The sequence below is a fragment of the Sebastes umbrosus genome, chromosome 2, assembly GCF_015220745.1.
Source record: "Sebastes umbrosus isolate fSebUmb1 chromosome 2, fSebUmb1.pri, whole genome shotgun sequence".
NCBI classification, from domain to species: Eukaryota; Metazoa; Chordata; class Actinopteri; order Perciformes; family Sebastidae; genus Sebastes; species Sebastes umbrosus.
This window is the reverse complement of record NC_051270.1, coordinates 10633430-10652321: the sequence shown is the minus strand read 5'-3', so window position 1 is coordinate 10652321 and position 18892 is coordinate 10633430. Positions and strand designations below refer to the sequence as shown.

Below are 18892 nucleotides of genomic sequence, written 5' to 3'. Positions count from 1 at the left end.
ACTGTTTTATAAACTGTTTTAGTCATATTTTCTAGGATGATCATACAGTACATTTTGGATGAACATTTTAAATTGAAAGTAGTAACTAATAGCTGTAAAGCTATACATGTAGTGCAATAAAACAATATTTCCCTCTAATATGTCAAGAAAAGTACCTCAAAAGTAAATTGAGTGAATTTGTGTAGTTACTTTTCACCACTGACTACAAGCAATTATTAGACACAAACTGCTTGTTTTTAGATAACAAATTTACAAATTGTATTATTAGCAGTAGTAGTAGTAGTAGTAGTAGTAGTAGTAGTAGTAGAAGTAGTAGTAGTAGTAGTTGTTGTATTACAGGTGGTGGTGGTATGGTTTAATGTGATCCCATACCCACCTACACCTACAAAAGAAACCCACAATAAAGGTCGATACATTTAGTTTATTTGGATGAACTCCAAACAGTGGCATTTTGGTCACCAAGATGCACTTTAGCATATTTTACATTTCACAGTTTGACATAAAATATTTCCTATAATAAATAGACACAGTTCTTAAAGCAGTACACAGTCCTTGGTCAAATTGATACAAAATCAGAAGATTAGTCTTGATTCCCGTTGTGTCATCTCCTCTACCTCCTCCACACTGAGGTCATTGTTTATCAACCTGCAGTGAAATAGGACGAGACAAAATCAATCAATGATTTAGCACAGTCAGTTTCCAAATGGAAATGAAGCTTAAAGCCAAAATAAGGTGCAGTTTCAACTACAACAACAGTTCTTCTTGGCACTGAAACGAGTAGTACGGCCATGCCCTGCCCCAAATCCAGGATGCAAACAACCACCAAGTACATGTACTAACCACAAAAGAAACATTACGCACCACACTGATTTCATATGAGTGTTGTGTTGTAGGGCTTGAATCAGACATTCCACTCCTGTTCTGGATATGCAGTTCTCTGTCAACCTTTTACAGGAAACAAGAGGGTGGAGCAATTTAAGCAACACAGTGGTTGCTCAAATGCCAAATCAGCCATTCGTATGTGTGCATTGTCAATACAACTTCTCTCTAACACTTACCAAAGCTCTTCCAGTGACGTGCTGTTCTTTATAATGTTGGCGAGGGCACATGCTCCTGCACTCCCCACACCATTGCCTACAAGGCTGCCATTACATCAAATTAGAATTATATTCAAGTAAAGTATGTACATTTTGGCAACTAACAGAAACATATTTTATACAACTGATAAATACATACTAGGGCTGTCAGTCAATTAAAATATTTAATCGCGATTAATCGCATGATTGTCCATAAGTAACCGCAATTAATCACAAATTAATGACATATTTTTATCGGTTCAGATTGTACCTTAAAGGGAGATTTTTCAAGTATTTAATACTCTTATCAACATGGGAGTGGGCAAATGTGCTTGCTTTATGCAAATGGATGTTCATATTTATTAATGGAAATCAATTAACAACACAAAATAATGACAAATATTGTCCAGAAACCCTCACAGGTACTGCATTTAGCATAAAAAATATGCTCAAATCATAACATGGCAAACTCAAGCCCAACAGGCGACAACAGCTGTCAGTGTGTCAGTGTGCTGACTTGACTATGACTTGCCCCAAACTGCATGTAATTATCATAAATTTGCATGTCTGTAAAGGGGCAACTCGTGGGTACCCACAAATTTGCGTTAACGCTTTATTATTGCATTAACTTTGACAGCCCTAATACATACAATTGTGGTAGTTATGCAACTGCACAAAAGTGGGACATATTTGAATACATTCATATTTGTAATACATTTTTCCACACTGTCTTAAGTCTATCTGACATGCCAACATTCAAAGCAAATATTACCTAAGCCACAGCAGAGATGTGCTGCTCTCTAGGGCGCTGGCAAGGGCCTCTGCTCCTGCATCACCTATCTTGTTGCCCCAAAGCCTGGAAATACAAAGAAAGATTATTAATTAAAAATGCACCACCAATAAGACGCATGGAATTTTGCAGGACAACTTTTTACCCTAAATGCTGCAGTGAATGGTTGAATTTCAGTCCCTCTGCCAGCTGCTTAGCTCCTACTTCTGTTATATTATTGTTGCCTAGCCTGAAAGAAAATAGAGAACTGCATTTGCTGTTCATTTGACACTACACAGACTTGGTGCATTATAGATCCATTTTAGCGTCACATCTGATAATATACTGTATGTGCTGACCTTAGAGCAAGGAAATTCTGCTTGGTCTTCAGAAGATGAGAAAAGTGCAGTGTGCAAGCATCAGTTAGATTGTTGTTGAAGAGCCTAGAGACAAACAAACTGATTATGAAAGGTAATTGATCAAACATCACGATAGCGTTATTAATCATCTTGACAGCACTTACGAAATTTTCCTGAAGTTTTCACACTGGATACCTTTAGCAAGCAGTTTGCGGATCCCCTCATCTGTAATGTTATTATTTCTGAGGCTGATAATGGAAAAAAAAATATAGGACACTTGAGCATAACATGTATTTTTGCCTTTTTATAAATGATATGGTGTTCACTATAATGAATAGATGGAGGGAAGAATATAAACTTGTCATACTCACTACAGGGAATTACAAACATGCATGCAGGGAAGAAGCTGCTCCACTCCAACATCACCTACAGAGTTGTTGTCCAGCTGGAGGCCTACAGGATTCCTTAAATGCTGGAGCACATAGGCTAGTGCAGTGCACTCCACAGGACCAATGTTACAGTAGGTCAGTTTCAGGTGGTCCACCACCAGCCTACCCATGGTGTCTTTAGCAATCCGGCTCTCCTGCATCTCATAGATGCATTTGATAAGCCAGACGAAGCCTGGCATTGCGTGCATGCTCTTCTTCTCTCCCTCTACAGGTTGAGGGATGGACCTAAAGTGTTTCTGCATGCCTTTGGAGAGGCATTTCACCACCTGACTGACCCTCTTCTCCATCACAGCGCTGGGGCAGCAGTGGAGCCACAGGCCTCGATGGCGCTGAGACAGTAGTCCAGACACAAAGGTGGCAGTGATTTGCAGATTTGGTCTAGTTTCTCTCACTAAAGTCTGCTGTTGTTTGTCAGTGGAAGGCAAGCAGACCCCAAAGCATGTGCTGTTCTGACATGTCTCCTTCACATTCTGTGCCTCAAAGAGCTTTGGGATAGCTAAACGGTCAGTGTCAGTCGACAAAACCACGTACAGAGCAGCAAAGAAACATTGCATAGTCAAATGAAGGAATTCATAGCGTTTACTGTGGGTGGAGGACATATCTTTGCTTTGTATGAGAAAGCCCATGCAGATATCCTTCTCAGTTACACCACATGTTTCTAGGTCTGTATCTGAGAAGACGTAACAGCTGGTTCCTATCCCCTCAAATGCAAGCTGCCCTAGATGCAAGACTGTGTTTAGGTGTTCCTGAAGCCAACCTGACCCTGGTGTGGTGCTCTTCAGGGAGCTTTGGTGCTGGAAAAAGTGCTGTAAGATCATGAGGTAAACGTCTGTGATTGTTTGAGGGCTGCCCTCGCCACAGCCTAGCAGCTCCTTATGGCACTGTGAGACAATCCAACAGAGGACTGGACTATGACACAGTCCAAGTAATGCTGTGTTTGTCTGTAGGGACTCCAAAACCTTAGCAGCCACAGCGGGATCACTGTGATGCTTCCTCACAAAACAGTCAATCCCACTTGGGGAAAAGCCTTTCAGGAGGACCTCTTTGCGAAGATGTTTCTTCAAAACAGGGCCCACCGCCTCTGGGCGACTAGTCACCACTTTACGCACACCCTTCATTAGGGAACCCTGGATTAAGTTGAACAACAGTATGTGAACAGGTGCACGCTGGGTGGGGGAGCAGAGCCTGTATTCATCTGAAAAGCTCTGCTTGAGCTCATCAAGGCCGTCGAAAGTGAAGAGGATGAGATGAGGGTGGTCCAGAATGAACTGGAAGATCTCCTCCTGCTCCCTGTCTGGCCAGCAGCAGTGCTGAAACAGCAATTCCTGGACAGACAGTTCCCTGTGCTCCGAGTTCAACCTGCGACAGCTGAATGGGAACAGAAGGAGAAAGTCCTGGAGGGCTGCCCCCCGAGCCCAAAGCAAGTGCAGCCTCTGGAGTAAAGTGCTCTTCCCGCCGCCCGCATCCCCAGACACCAGCACCGTGTCAGCCTCCTTGTTCACTGTACCCGCTGTACCAAGGATGTCCTCCAGGCCCAAAGGTCCATGGGCATCAACGCCGTTATGAGTTAGCTCCACCTGGCCTTCAGTGTAGATGTCATCCAGAGACATGTGGCTAGTTCCTCCATAAGTACTGAGGAAGCAGGACTGAGCCGACACAGAACTGCTGAGCTTCTTCTGATACTTTAAGACCTCTGTGACAGAAAGCATACACATGAGATAAACTACAGTACATATATAGCACTGAAAAATGACACATAATGTATATTTGTTTATATTCTGCGACTGCTTTTTTTTTTTTCAACCAGTTCCTATTTTTGAAGCTCCCCCACTTCCGTATTTTCAAAGGAAATGCATATATTTTTCATATTTCAGACAGATCACAGATCAGATCAAGTTTAAACACACATCAGTTTTCTTTCCATTTTTGTAGTGGATTGGCCTTGGCTGATGTCTGGGCTCTCTGAGTGCCATTCTAGTTAGGCTACTGTAATAGTTTTCAGCATGATTATAATTATAGTAATTATAATAATAATTATAATTATAATGACAAACCTTTGGGAGGAGTCCATTCCTCCTGGTTCAGTGGACATCCAGATTCTTGTTTTTGCTCAATGTACTGCAGCACAACCTCTGCCGCTGATTCTCCTTTTGATGTGATATGGTCAAGCAAACGCCTTGCCTGATTGACATATGAGTGGCAACAGATTATTAAAGGAACAGTTCAACATTTTGAGAAATGCAAATATTTACATTCTTGCCGAGAGTTAGATGAAAAGATTGACCCCTTTTTTCATGCATGGTAAGTATGAAACTAGCACCAGCAGACAGTTGGCTTAGTTTAGCACAAAGACCAGTGTTCCCAGTCTTTGTGCTAAACTAAGCTTAGAGGCTGCTGGTGCTAGTTTCATATTTAGCCTACCGTGCAGACATGAAAGTGGTATTAATCTTCTTAGCTCTTGGAAAGAAAGTGTATAAGGTAATTTCAAACTAGTCATTTGATAGATTTAATTTAATGATAGTACAAAATCTATTTTAAGCAACATCAAAAATTAGATTGCTGGTATACTGAGCAAGATTAACATTAAACCAGAGACAGCTTCAGTTCCTGTAGGCTATAACATCCCAAGTTGCCAATAAAAAGGGATGCAAAAAGTTTTAATTCCAAGACAATTGAATAGGTAAAGAAAAATAACAGGGAGATGTCTAACCACAGTTTAATAATGTGTATAAAACGTGAGGCATTAACAGTACCTGTTGAGATGGGGTGTGTATAGGTAGCTGCACCTCATCGCAGTCTGCTGAGGTGAAGTGTCCTGATAGGACAAGAGCTTTTAGAGCACCATCAATGCAGCCTTGTAGCTTGCTAACCAGGCTTGGTCTCTGAATCAGAACAATCTGAGTAGACGTGCTCTGGTATTCTTCTTTTTCCACTAGATTCAAACAGCATCCTGGAAATGATAGGCCAACTCCCTGAGCTTCAGGTAGGACCTGTTTGAGAGCGGCAAGGAAGAGCCCACAGGTGTCCACACCCTTTGTATAAACCAGGTTGAGCAACTGCCTGGCATTGGTATACAGTGCCCTACCCGGTACCTGTATGTTCTGGTAGTCCTCCCATAGGAGCTCCCCCTGGGACAGCAGTATGTCCAGCACCTGTTCCAGATGCTCAGCTGACCCGCTGCTGCACAGTGCATGCAGTATCTCTGTCCGTTGTCTCAGCACAAAGTCCTGGACAAACATGCTTTTTGCATGTCAGCTTCCATAATCAGGGACATCCGATGTGTACTTAGGCTGCTTCCAGTATCACAACCTGGTAAAGTGAACACCAACATGACATCATGTTACTATTAGTCATCAACAGTCACCAAACACCATAGCTTTGTGTTGTTGATTCATGCACACTTACTATTTTTATATGTAAATGTTACACACTCATTTAAAACATGCACAAAAACACAAGATTGATCTAAGGGACTTCAACTGCAAAGGCAAGCAACACACAGTAACACCAATGTTAGATTATCACTCACTTTCGAGGCGCCACAACAGAGAGCTCTCTTCCCTCCTCCTGCCATTTGGGCAGAGACGCTGCACTACTTTAAACTGGCCTGTTCCTCATTCCACTGCTGAAAGCGAAACTTGTTCTGCTACCAAGTCCCTCCTGTAAAACGGAAACTAAACCTTGTCAGCAAATGGGATGAAACTTTAACAGAACCCCATCAATGATGCGTCACAGCACAACAGTTAAGTTACTTCCCTATTTGGTTGAGGGGATTTTTCAAACTAGAACTAAAGTCATGTTTCACAGGTTTGCCTCATGCCAATGGCCACTTTTCACTGGAATGTGATGACATTTCCACATCCTCTTAGCAGAGGTTAATAGTGCCAGAGCTTCTGCTCTGACACTATTAACCCATTAGAAATGGTTCATTTGACACATTTACATGAAAAGCCAACAGAAATATACTGAAAGGGAAATCTGCAGGTCCACGTTGGTACTTCCATACTGGTTGCAATTTGCTCATGCAACCACTTGGTGGAACTATTGCATAAATAAACCAACCTGGTTTGTTCAAGAGGCTGGGACCTTTTGGTTTCTTCTCCTTTGACACATTTCTTTATTCCTCTTTTTGTCACATTTCTGACTTCTTTCCGTCATCCTACGCATACCCCCAACCCTCTCTTTGTGCACAATGTGCAGCTCATTTTCAGTGGTTTAATTGGAAATTATTGGATAATTACAAGTTGGTATAAGTGGGTCTTAAACATACTATGTGATAACCTTTGTTAATTCTACAGTGTTATAATAGTAATAATATTGTAGCCACTGGGAACCCACAGCCTAGCCAGCATGCTGTGTATCTGGTATAAACCTCAAAAAGTGAATATAAAATACAACCCTTGGAAACAGCTCATATTGATAGCCTGGTTCTCTCCTTACATTCTTTGATGTCAATATAAAATAAGTGCAAGAATGACTTTTTGGACAGTCAGATGATTTCTCATTACTATTATTATATAGCCCCCTCCTGAGTAGCATGATTAGTTTATTGTGTTTTCTCGCTGTGTCCTTGGGGAACATCCTCAAACACACACAAGGCTGGAGTAATGAAAGACAGACTGGAATAAAACTTTCTAAAGTGAGTTTCTTTTTTTTCATTCTTCTTCTTCCTCCTCTTGTCTAAGAAACAGGCAACTCCACCAAGGGGAGTGTAACACAGAGTACTCTCTGTCAAGTATCCTACGTGAAGCTCTAACGTGGTGTTCTGCCATCCAAAACACAGTAGGGGGTCCAGACAAGTTTGGATGGATAAGAAAGAAGGTAAGAAATTGTCAATAAAGAGAATACAGATATAGTCCCAAAAGACATCTCTGAGTATTTCTATCCTCTGTTGCAACAGAATTCGTATCACTGTGTGCAAGGGAAATATGTGGCTCCAACTTCATCCATGTGGACTATATAAACTCCTTCATTATTAATGAAGAGATCTCTGGACCTGTTAAGCCTAGACTAGCCAAGAAGCACGAGTGGCCAAAGGCTGTAACTCACTGACTTTGGATGACTAACAAACAAGTGTTGGATAAAGTCTTCTTACTGTAAACCTCATATCTCCAAGGAGTCAGCTATGTCGGAATTAAGGAAATGAGTTTGGATAAGATGGGTTGAGATGGGTTGAGAGGGGTCAGACGTCACATATCCAGACGTCACATATCCAGGTACCGTTGTTTTTGGAGCAAAACAAGGTTTCTGCATTGTATTAGCAAAGGGTCAAAGGTCAGAGGCTGCAGTGCCTGATCATTCTGTGCTTGTTAGGCATCAAACGTCTGCTGTTTAAGGTTTCAATGTCTAGGCTTTTGGATCAAGAGAATTTGTGTTTCTCCAAATCACTTTATAGACGATCAGGATAAGAGGTATATTCATTTTTCCACCATAGACAGGCAGATAGGTTGATTTAAACTTGGCCTGGGATATCTTCTCCTCAGCTTGCAGTTTACTGGGCATGGAAGTTCAGTCTCGCTCCATATGGAGTCAGTTCAGCGCTGTGTACTTCACTGAAACCGCTGCCCAGCACTAAATAACCTTGTCCAGCCAAGTCAGTCTTAAACTGTATGTCAATGAATAACAGCGCAGTTCAGCGCTGGAGCCGCCCCACCTCTCGTAGCAGAGATGGAATACTTTGGCTCCAGTCGTTTCATCGCTGTGCATTCTTTCTGTGCCGATATCAAAAGCACATGTGGTGAGCTCAGTGTTAGGCCAGGTGCACTGATGTACAGTATGTGCACTGATTGGTTTGCCAGACACACACTACTCCCAGACGCAAATCAGCACGTCTCATCCTCTATGAATTCTGAAGTTATACACAACCAATTATCCTCATGTTCAGAAATAATGATTTATTTTTTGATATTGCCAACTTTAGAGAATGCACAACCATGATAAAATGAATATGGGACACAAAATTAAACAATTGAAGATGCAATCAATCAGCCAGCCCAAAACAATTAAAAATAAGAAAATGAGAATCTAACAAAATATGAAATATGTACAAATATTTGCATTAAGATGTGCAATATATAAAAAATAACCACAGTGCAAATAAGTAAAAACAAAGAGAAGAAATTCTAGTAATACATTTGGATATCAAAGACGTAAGTTAATGAGTTAACATGGGCAGCGTTTACTGTTAAGTTACTAATAAGGCACTGACTTTTTCAAGTTGACGTGTTCGGAATGGTTCTCTGATATATATGATACATAGTAATTTGCCATGGGTGGCTACAACTTCAAGATGATGATGATTTTAATGAATGAATTACATTAAGCAAACCGCAGTGATGATTCCCAGTCCCTAACAAATGATGCAACAAAAATTCTCTGACCAGTGATTTTATTTATATAGACTTCATACAAGCATTGAAAGCTTTATGTTTACTACCAGCGTGTTATAAAAAAGCAAAGAACAATGACAGCCACTTTACCAATGGTGTCAAGTGAGAAAGCTGAGTTATTTACCTGTAATCTCACATTCCTCTGAGACAAATAAAGGTGGATTACCTCTTTTCATTAACGGAGACATTAACAGTAAGAGGATCATCACTATAGCAATGCAAGCTTCATATTGACTCATACATTGGAAGGATTAGTGTATAATTAGAAAAGACCTCCCCAAGCCAGAAAGAGACGTATTCAACAGAGAAAGTGGATGGCATCACGCACATGTGCATGACCATGTGTGTGTGGGTGTGGGTGTGTCAATCAGGATTTAATTGATGGGAAGATTAAAGCTCACATCTGAGAGCCCTCTTTTTTTTTCAGGGGCGGCCAAGTTGAAGGAGTCTGGTCTCCAGCGTCTGCCCGAGGTTTGGGGTGCTGCGCTCAAGGTTAGCGCGGGCACCCCGCTGCGTGTGCGCTGTCTGAGATGGGTCCTACTTGTTGGACATTCATTATCAAACTCTGTTTGCTCCTTTCATCTGCAGCTCTCTGCAGCACTCAACGTAAACTACAGAGGCACCTTGCAGCTTGACATCTCTCCATTCACTCTGTACCTTAAACAGCATGCTGCCACATCAAAGAGCTGCGGCTGCCTTTGATGTTGCAAAAAGAAAGAGCTCCAATGATCTGCTAAAAACCAATGCAACTTTCTGGAGCCTTGTTTTATTCTTTTGCTATCTCCAGAAGTCTGGAGTCAGTCTCGAGAAGTCCAGAGAGCTGATTTGTAATTTGGAAAAGTTGAACTCTATTCTTTGCAAAATGAAGTGAATGAAAAGCTGGTGAAAAGAGAGTCAGCTACCTTTTTTTACACTGAGGTGGTGCGGTTTGTGTTTTCAGCATTACACTTCCAATGGTGAGTGCTATATCTTATAAAGTTAAAGGGAGCTGTTTCAGGTTTAAAGTGAATGTGAAATGGCTAGAAGAAGGCAAACTGTTGACTATAACTAATTATAAGACAATGGGTCAACATGTCCCTTCAGTCTTTTATATTAACGCATGCATTAATTTAACCTTACACGGAAGCTGGATTCTCGTGATGTCACAAGATCACGTCAGATTCGCTGGATCACATATCTCAGAAAAGGAATACGTTACATCAGGCTTTGGAGACAGACAATACTTAGTTAGTAGGATCAATTTGTTGTTGGTTTTGGACTTTTCATGGGATTTGTTGACCGTGAGAAAAATATCACCAGACATACCCTTTAATGAAAAAGGAGGAAGGGTAATGAGGAAGTAGTCACATATTTGGTTATCACACTCGCCCCAGATGTAGGCACACACATACAAACTTCTGCAAATGACAAATGTGTTGTTTTTGCTTTGCTTTTTCCAGCCGTTTGATGACACAGAAAGATGAATAATCTCTCCTGGACACAAATGGCTCTTTTGTGGTTCGGTTGTCTGTCATTAATCTGAGGGATCATAAAAAAACATGGGCAAAAACTCATTTTGGTGTTTGTTACTTGCCGTGCATGTTGAGTCACTTTCATTTTGACTCCAGCTCTCATGCAGCCATGGAGGTCACTTTCAATTGTTCCATTCTCTTGCTTTGTTTTTGAGGGATTTCTTTTTGTTTTACACATATTTGGAGGACATGGGATTAATGGTATAAGCACTGTGCATGAACAGCAAAATAATGTACCAACAGATGTATAACTTCTACCCCTAAACCCCGGCCACTTCAGCATCAGAGCTGAACAAAGCAGCCTCTTTCTCCAGTGCCAGTTTGGTGATTATAGGCTGGAGTTAATCCTGCTAATTATAATTTCATCTGATATAGCACGGGAAAAGTCGACAGTGAAAAGTGACATTTAATGCAATCGGCTAGAGGGTCGGGCACACTGAACTTTAGCACTTTGTCAGCTTGTTTCCTAATTGAATGAACTTGACAATAATTGAAGTGTTTTATTTTTGCCCTTCTTTCCCCACATAAAAGACCGCCATGCCAATTAGCTTTAATTCTCCCTTTCCCCTCTTTCTTTTCATGCTCTTGAGTAGGCAGGAACCTGCATATTCCGATCATTTGCATTATCCAAAGCGAATCTACTTTGAAGTTCTGAGATTCTGTAAGAAAAAGGATCCACTTATCCCACATGAAAAAATGTTCAAAGCTCATAAATTCACTGGAACAGATGTACATTATCATTGGATTTGCCTTTTTTTCCTCTTAGCTCCTGTATTGGTAATAGACTACCTCATGTCCTTCTCATCCTTAGTGTTTAGCATCTTGCCTTTACAGAAGCTTGCACCCTGCTGTGCCAATCCACACTTCAAAGCTCTCTGCCTATCTGCTGGAAACAAAGCACACAGAACATATTATGGCAGCCTCTCATTTCCCTGTATTTAAGTCAATATCATTGCTTTTTTGCCAGTGGCAACGGAGAGATAGGGTTTATTTCTACACAAAAAGACCATTCTCTGTAAGCCATGTTTCCCAACAACACAAATACAACATGGTACACATGCACAGGAAAAGGTTTATCCCATTATAGTCCCGACTAATGTTGAGGTTTTCTGTGAAAGCCACCAAGCTGTTAGCTCTAAATATTGAAAAGCCAGAGATGTGGCTATTATTCTCTGAAAAAATTACTACTAACTATAAAGCAAGGTATCTCTGTCTGGTGCATATCTCAAGAACTGTTCAACTGGTTTAAAGGCAACGCTAGTGCGCTTGTTCTATGGGCCCATGGATGCGCAATATCTGGGTAATTTTGCACCCAGGAAGATGAACCTTTTTGGCTTCATGTGCCGCCTCCAAACACTGCAACACAGCTTGAGCAGCATTGATTCTCTATATTTGACATCTTTGTGTATCGCCTTTGAAATCCGATTTGAGCTGCAGAACTGAGACACATCTGTATAAATCTGACTGGAATTGTTCTGGATCTGATTTGCAAAAATCACATTTCATGTGTTTTTTTGCTGTCCAGACTTTCAAAAAATCAGCCTGGATATGCAAAAAAAACAAAAAACAATTTGGGCAGGCAGTCTGAACAAGGTTTTATTCTTTGAATTACGAAAAGGAAGCTGTGCGTTCAGCAAAATCCTACTGTGTTGAACTCCTCACACCTTGATTAAATTGTTACCTATAATTACACTACACAGTTTGTACTTAGCATAACACAAATTATATATCCCCTTAGGCGCTGGTAGAGTTATTAGAGTAAGTGAATGAAAATGTTCAGATAGTAGTCTTAAATACCTCTGTGCTGTCTCTGAGAGAGCATTACTCCCCTCACTGCTGCTCTTTATTTCTTCAGTGTAAGGCGTACGGCCCTCTGGAGGATGATTCTCGCAGTAATGTCTCTCTGTAATTGCTGTGGGTAGTGCTCATCTATAAATGATGTACCCTTTGCTCAGACAGTGATTTCCCATGTTGTAAGATAATGACCTTTGTTCACTTTGCTGAGAATTAAGGAATCCATCAACATCTCCACTTAAACTCGAGCAGCAAACACCAGATGAGGACATGTTAAACATGTAGCAACATATTCATCCTGCATACCCACATAATGCGAAGAAGCTCGGCTAAAAGCTCATGATAACCATTTTTATCAAAACAAAACACAATTCCAACAACAACAATGAGCACACAGCAAAAACACACAAACGGTGCATATTGCGGTGCTAGCAATTTTGCTACTTCATGCTACCCGCACAAACAATATGTCATTATGAAAGCTGAGACTCCACAGATTTCAACAGATGAATTATATCACACTACGACCATTACTGCCCAGCAGTCAAAGAAGAGACAAAGTAAACTTCACTTTATACGGCCATAACCATAAATTATGTCTTACCTTTAATGTTTTGTGATCAAAAGTTGTGTTCAAGGGCATATCAACGCTGCTAACGGCTACTTCAATGTCCCTGGATCATTTTGGAGTCAATTCCAGCCGTCTGTATTCATTTGCATGGCATGGAGGAGCATTTGCAGTCTGCCTTCCCCCAGCATCGAACAGCCTATCCTCAGCCTTCCATATAAAAACACGGTCCATGTCTCCATCTGGTGGATAAATCATGGTACTGCACTCATCCTAAAGACATTGAGCTTCAAGACAGGCCTGAAATGTCCACATAGACCAAGGGGTTATGGTTTTCTTTGAATGGGAACATGTACAGAGGTCTGATTGATTGATTTTTTTAAAATAAAGCCGACGGCACCGTCCCGTAAGCGCAGCACCCACCCTCTGGTTCCCCCCCAGGTTAGCTCTGTCAGCAGTATTGCCTTGTTTTCACTGTTAGCACCATAGACAAATACGTAGACGCCGCATTGACTCCTGGAGCGTACGTCAACGTGGGCGCCATATTGGACCGGGTAAGACTGGCCTGAAAACACATACAAGTGAAAGGGGGAGCTGCCGTTTTTCTGGATAAAAAGCACTATAACATCTACATTTCTCTACATTTCAATGAGTCGTTTTATATTCAAATGTTTATAATCTATGAGGTGTAACGTAAAGTTAACGTTATGATTTTTTTTTCTTTTCCCAAATATTTTGGTGAAAAACTGTTAAATACATTAACGTCACTGCTTCCGGCTCATGGATCATCAGCGTGTCCTTCGATATGGTGGGATTAAATCAATTAATAAGTAATTATTAAACAGTCGTACTGTCATATTACATCGCATAGCACCTTTAAGTAGGTTAACACAGTGGTAGCTTGACTGGGAAGTCAGCTATCTCAGATATTTGTGCATTTTATATAATATGATTTCAAAGCAAAGGGATTAATCTAAATCCTGTGTGAGTGTATGGTTATTTTGTCCTCACTACATAAATCCCATTTGGCAGGTTTAAATGAAACTTGCTGTGACATGATCCACTCTACTTTTATTGTGAAGATATGCTATATATGTTAGGGTTCCACTTTTTATGAAACTGCAGTTCTCATGAGCAATAATTAACATTTTCCTCAGATATGCATTTGTCGCCAGTGTGTGTGTACACATGATAAGCAAATGTATTACAGTATTATTTTATGTACACAAGCTCCTGCAGGAGCGTATAGACCATGGAGACTAAGGTCTGAACTTCAAGGCAAAAAGAAAGGACAGATATAGTGTAAAGAAACCATAGATGTACACTAAGAATAATACAGAAATTAAGTAGCAGTTGAAATGTATTGTAATGTATTAAGCAAGCGTAGATCATCTTTCTTCAAAACTCCAAAGCAAACTTAAGCTTGAACTTGTAAAACATGTTCAACACCCCTTACTCTTTTACCTGACACACTTACGAAGAGTCCCGAACCAAAGAGATTGAACAGCAGAGACGGACTTCTAGATGAGAGGAAGGACACTGTCTCCAGTGCTGTCATTTCAAAAGGCGTGAATGCATTAACCAACCGTTACTCTGCACTGGAGAAGAAAATCTCCATGAACACCAAGGCTATTACCAACATATGTGAAGAGTTGAAAGGAGTGCAGATCAAAGTCAAAGTAAAAAAAAATGAAGAAAATGTAAAAAAAAAAAAAAAAAGTCTGATGCCAGGCTACAGAGAAGAGAGGATGCAGGAGGATACAGTAGGAAATGTCCCCTTTGGCTATACGGCATGTGAGACTTGCAACGAAGATGCAAGGCAAGAAGTTTTTGAGTTTTGCAGCATTTCTTTTTTCAAAGATCACTGCAGAGGACAAAGAGAACCCTGGTTTGTAGCACACAATCTGCATTTCACTTAACAACTAAACAATGTGTCACCAGTTCAATATGTGCTCAGCATCCTGTGATTCAGAAAGCAAACATCAAGTAAAGAAGGTCTTAACTCTAGTTTAGGGTTAATTGTGGTTTGATAAAGTGCCTTCACCTTAATACATCAGGTCAGGACCATTACTCCAGCGTGTTTTCTTCTCCCTGTAGAATGTGAAACTCGGCTGTCATGGCTTTCATTAGTTATGGCAAACATAGCAAAGCAGTTTCATGCAGAGCAAGCACGGAATTTACTAGATTTGCCAAGTGCTTATGAAACATTTCTTTTTGAGTGATGCTCACTTGTGCAGTCTTTAAATCACTTTGAATATTTTCTGTCTACTTTCAACAGTGCTAACAAAAAATGTTTAGTGAAGAAGCAATGAAGCTGAACACCGATGTATGATGTGGTCACCCTGACCATTTATATCTCTAGTAACTTCAGGTACAGCAACATTTAAAGAGGACCTATTATGCTTCTGTGCTTTTACCCTTTCCTTTAGTGTGTTATATAGTTTTCCTTGCATGTAAAAGGTCTGCAAAGTTACAAAGCCCAAAGTCAATGCCAAAGGGAGTTACTCTCCCACACAGAAACCCTGTTTCTAAACTGCCTGAAACGCCTTGCTTGAAGTCCGGTCTTTTCTTCCGTAACGTGGTGATATCACTAAGTAACAAGCAGAGCTGGAGTGGAGTCTGAAGAGTTTGGTTCGGTTGATCAATCACAACAGTGGGCCAGCTGACCAATCAGAGCAGACTGGGTGGGGTGGGGGTGTTCATGTTCTAGTAGAAACCCAAAATTCAATTATGCACCTGAAAATAAGCACAATAGGTCCTCTTTAATTCACCGCCATGATATTGTAAAGATTGTGTCATAGTGACAGTTTTGGCTAATGCCCTCTCTATGTTGCAACTGTGCAAACATTATTAACCAGGTTAACAAAATTCAATATAAATTAATTCTAAAATCATTCAGATTATTCTTCTAACCTTAATTATTCAGGAATATCCATCAGTTTAGGCTGTAAGATGCAATGTTTTCTTAAAAAAGAAATTAAAATCCTGTAGACGCAAATAGAAAACTTTGTAAAACTCGATGTCGTGACGAGGTTTATGTTTTCTGATGGGTAGCATGATTTTGCGGAAGTTCCTGTACTGTTTAATAGACTTAATGCTTCAGAGCCATTTCTTTATTGTTTGTAATTTGTATGCAATGGTACGACTCAACCCACTTGCTCTTATGTCTTTGAAAAAGAAAAATCTCCGGGATAAGCACAAGTAAGCCCATCTCATCATATGCCTATAAATGGCCCGGCCACATGGAGATAAAAAAAAAAAAACTTACAAAAGTTCACATAAATGTAATATTTGGGAGTAAATTTGCTATTATAATTGTAACGACTTACTTTACACCTCCGATATGGATGCCTTTGATAGGTGAAATGTGTAAAGCAGCGGTAATAATAACCTGGTAAGCTGTGTCAGGATAGAAACCATTTGTAATGATGATACAAGTTCTGCTGGTTACACTTGCCTCGCTTACACAAATAGCCGCGTTCGTGAGAGGAAGGCGTATCACGTTGCCAATAGGCAGACTCTCTGTGGTTGCCCCGACCAGAGATAAGCTGCTAAGCTGCAGATGAAAGTCTGTGTGCATGTAGAGAGCGTGGCGTGGCGAGCAGCTGTGGTCAGCCAGATTTGGGAGCCCTCTGTGACACCGCGGTTAAGATACAGCGGAGAGGAGCTTTACTTCACTATATACACACACACACATTTCCCGTTACCCCTTCACATCCACCCAGCTGACTTCTTGGGGGAAAAAAAGTAGGTAAAAGGAAAAGATACTGTACACCACAAAACCACAAAAAAGGTGCAAAGGCATTGGGGTCTTTAAATGTAGGTGTGAATTAGAGGTCGACCAATAGTGGATATTTAAAGGCCGATATAATAATGATAGTTTGGAGCAGGAAAAAGCCGATGGCTGATTTTTATTCTGTAGCAGCCTAGTCGACTACGTTTTGCATACACCATTTTTAATAAATCAGTTTTTATCACTGCTAATTTAACATCTTGAAGTGTGATTTGGTGGACAACATGTGTCGTTCTGTGGTTTATGACTGACCAGGATTATTTCTGTTACGCGTCCCGTTGTTAAGTGCCACTCTTACAAACCATTAATGTTTGTGCATATTCCCGGGGTAAGGAGGATCGTTAAGTGTGTGATTCCATTTCATGAATGGATGGTTACGTGGCTGGATTATTTGGAAGAGAGAACACCAAATTGGTACAGTAAGCAAGTTAAAGTAACAGTGAATAATATATTTTCCTCCCTGTCTTGTATCTGGGACAAAGAGATGTTAGTGCTGTGTTATATATTCCAGAGATAACTTTTTTTTCCCCCTCTACCTTGACGTTGTGTATGGACCCTCCATGCAAAACGGAGATGTACGTCCCTACATGACTGGTGGCGGCTGCGCAGCCATCGGCCACTATCGGAGCCAAATCCCACCGTTAACGATAGTTTGTAAAACGTCCAATCGGCGCCGATTAATCAGCCAAACTGATTAATCGGTCTACCTCTAGTGAGAATATGGTTTGTGAACCTGCACAGGATAAATATACATATAGATGACCCCATGTAGTTAATCTTTTCACAGAGGGCAGGTAAAGGTCATCCCGCCAACATTGCAACAAGCAGTTTCAGAGCAGATGAAGAAGAAAATTACTGTATGAAAGCTGATAGATCTTCTCATCTAACTCTCAGCAAGTTTATTCCGCAAAATGAAAGATCCTCATATAACTAGATGATTTTTTTGTACGTTTGTTTTTTTTATAATGCATGCAAATTTTGTGTTTTAGCACAAATAGATGACATGCTAAGTAAGGGATAATGTACAGCAAGCCGTTCATTGCTGTGAAATAAACCCTGACAGGGTGATGTGGCGATGGAAGGGCTAGCTGTACATTATCCCGCTTATTACACAGCTACTTACTTAAGAAATCAATAATTTGACACAAAAACGATCCGCCAGAGTCTGACATGAGAACTGCGCCCATAGCAACGGTCTGCTATAAAGAAATAACAGACCATGACTGACCAATCAGAATCGAGTATTCAACAAAGCTGTGTAATAATATTATTTGACTGGTATATAAGGGATAGAAGTAATTGTAAATACACATGTAATACGGACACCAACAGTAAAAATGACCCCAGAAGTCACAGTGTTTATAAGGAACAAGTTCATACTTTAATAAAAGGGTATTTTTCCCTTGGCACAGATCTGCTATCAAATAAATAAAGCAATTAATCAAATACAATCTATATAAACTAAACAAAGTCATGAAAAAACATTAGGAGGGAGGGGGGAAAAACAGCTAGTGCTAAACAACTTTCTTTTACAACAAACACCAAGTGAGAGTGTGTCTGCGTGCGGAGAGAGAGAAACAACTCGTGTTACAGACAGATAACTATACTCCTCTCTGCTAAGTGGGATTGGCGTGGCAGATATTGGAGTACTAGCTGACAGTAGGCGAGTGAGATAGCTTAACAGTTTTTTAATTATAAATAATAAGCCTTATATTCTTTCTACATGATGCTGGTTTAGCCTTTCTGCAGTCCATTATATACATCAGATCTTTTTTAAATGGCGATACATGGATGTTACAAAGCAAATTAGTGGTGCAATACATATCGTATTAACATGGAGGAGTGATTAATGGAGACTCTATACAACAGGACAGACGACGGTGGATGCGGAAGTTTGTGTGAAATGTTTGGAATTGATAATTTGAAAAAAAAAATAAAGAAAAAAATTAGGTGACACTTAATTTTACAGTTCCACAAATTTCATGGTAATTAGGTGATAATTTGCAAGTAACCTATTTGAAATTTCTTTTGAATTACTGCCAAATTACCCCAATATTTACCTCAAAATGTATCAAAAATGACTGTAAAAAATTACTATATTATATTCCACTATTTACCAATAGCTGGTAATTTATTTAATACATTTCCAGGAAAATAAATACAAAGTTAATTGATATGCTTTAT

General features: G+C 40.2%; 1 protein-coding gene across 2 annotated transcripts; it reads right to left on the bottom strand.

The window, feature by feature from the left end:
- Positions 1-386: 386 nt before the first annotated feature.
- Positions 387-6324, bottom strand: nod2 (nucleotide-binding oligomerization domain containing 2). Of its 2 annotated transcripts, XM_037789101.1 has the most exons (11): positions 6183-6324; positions 5407-5962; positions 4708-4834; positions 2576-4346; positions 2369-2452; positions 2205-2288; positions 2012-2095; positions 1849-1932; positions 1059-1142; positions 862-945; positions 387-645 (listed from the first exon to the last, which is right to left on the bottom strand). In XM_037789101.1, exons 2-11 carry the CDS (start codon positions 5890-5892, stop codon positions 573-575), a joined length of 2961 nt encoding a protein of 986 aa, XP_037645029.1. In that variant the 5' UTR covers positions 5893-5962; positions 6183-6324; the 3' UTR covers positions 387-572. The 2 variants fall into 2 exon arrangements, with proteins under 2 accessions (XP_037645029.1, XP_037645035.1); XM_037789107.1 differs by lacking the exon at positions 2012-2095.
- Positions 6325-18892: the final 12568 nt, after the last annotated feature.

What these genes read in the sequence shown, in the direction of transcription:
- nod2 (XM_037789101.1), bottom strand. Translation starts at nt 5,892, where the DNA reads ATGTTTGTCCAGGACTTTGTGCTGAGACAACGGACAGAGATACTGCAT. An exon ending in CATTCACTGCAGCATTTAGG is followed by an intron (nt 1,933 to 2,011) that starts GTAAAAAGTTGT and finishes TTGTATTTCCAG; the next exon opens with GCTTTGGGGCAACAAGATAG. An exon ending in ACATCTCTGCTGTGGCTTAG is followed by an intron (nt 1,143 to 1,848) that starts GTAATATTTGCT and finishes ATGTAATGGCAG; the next exon opens with CCTTGTAGGCAATGGTGTGG.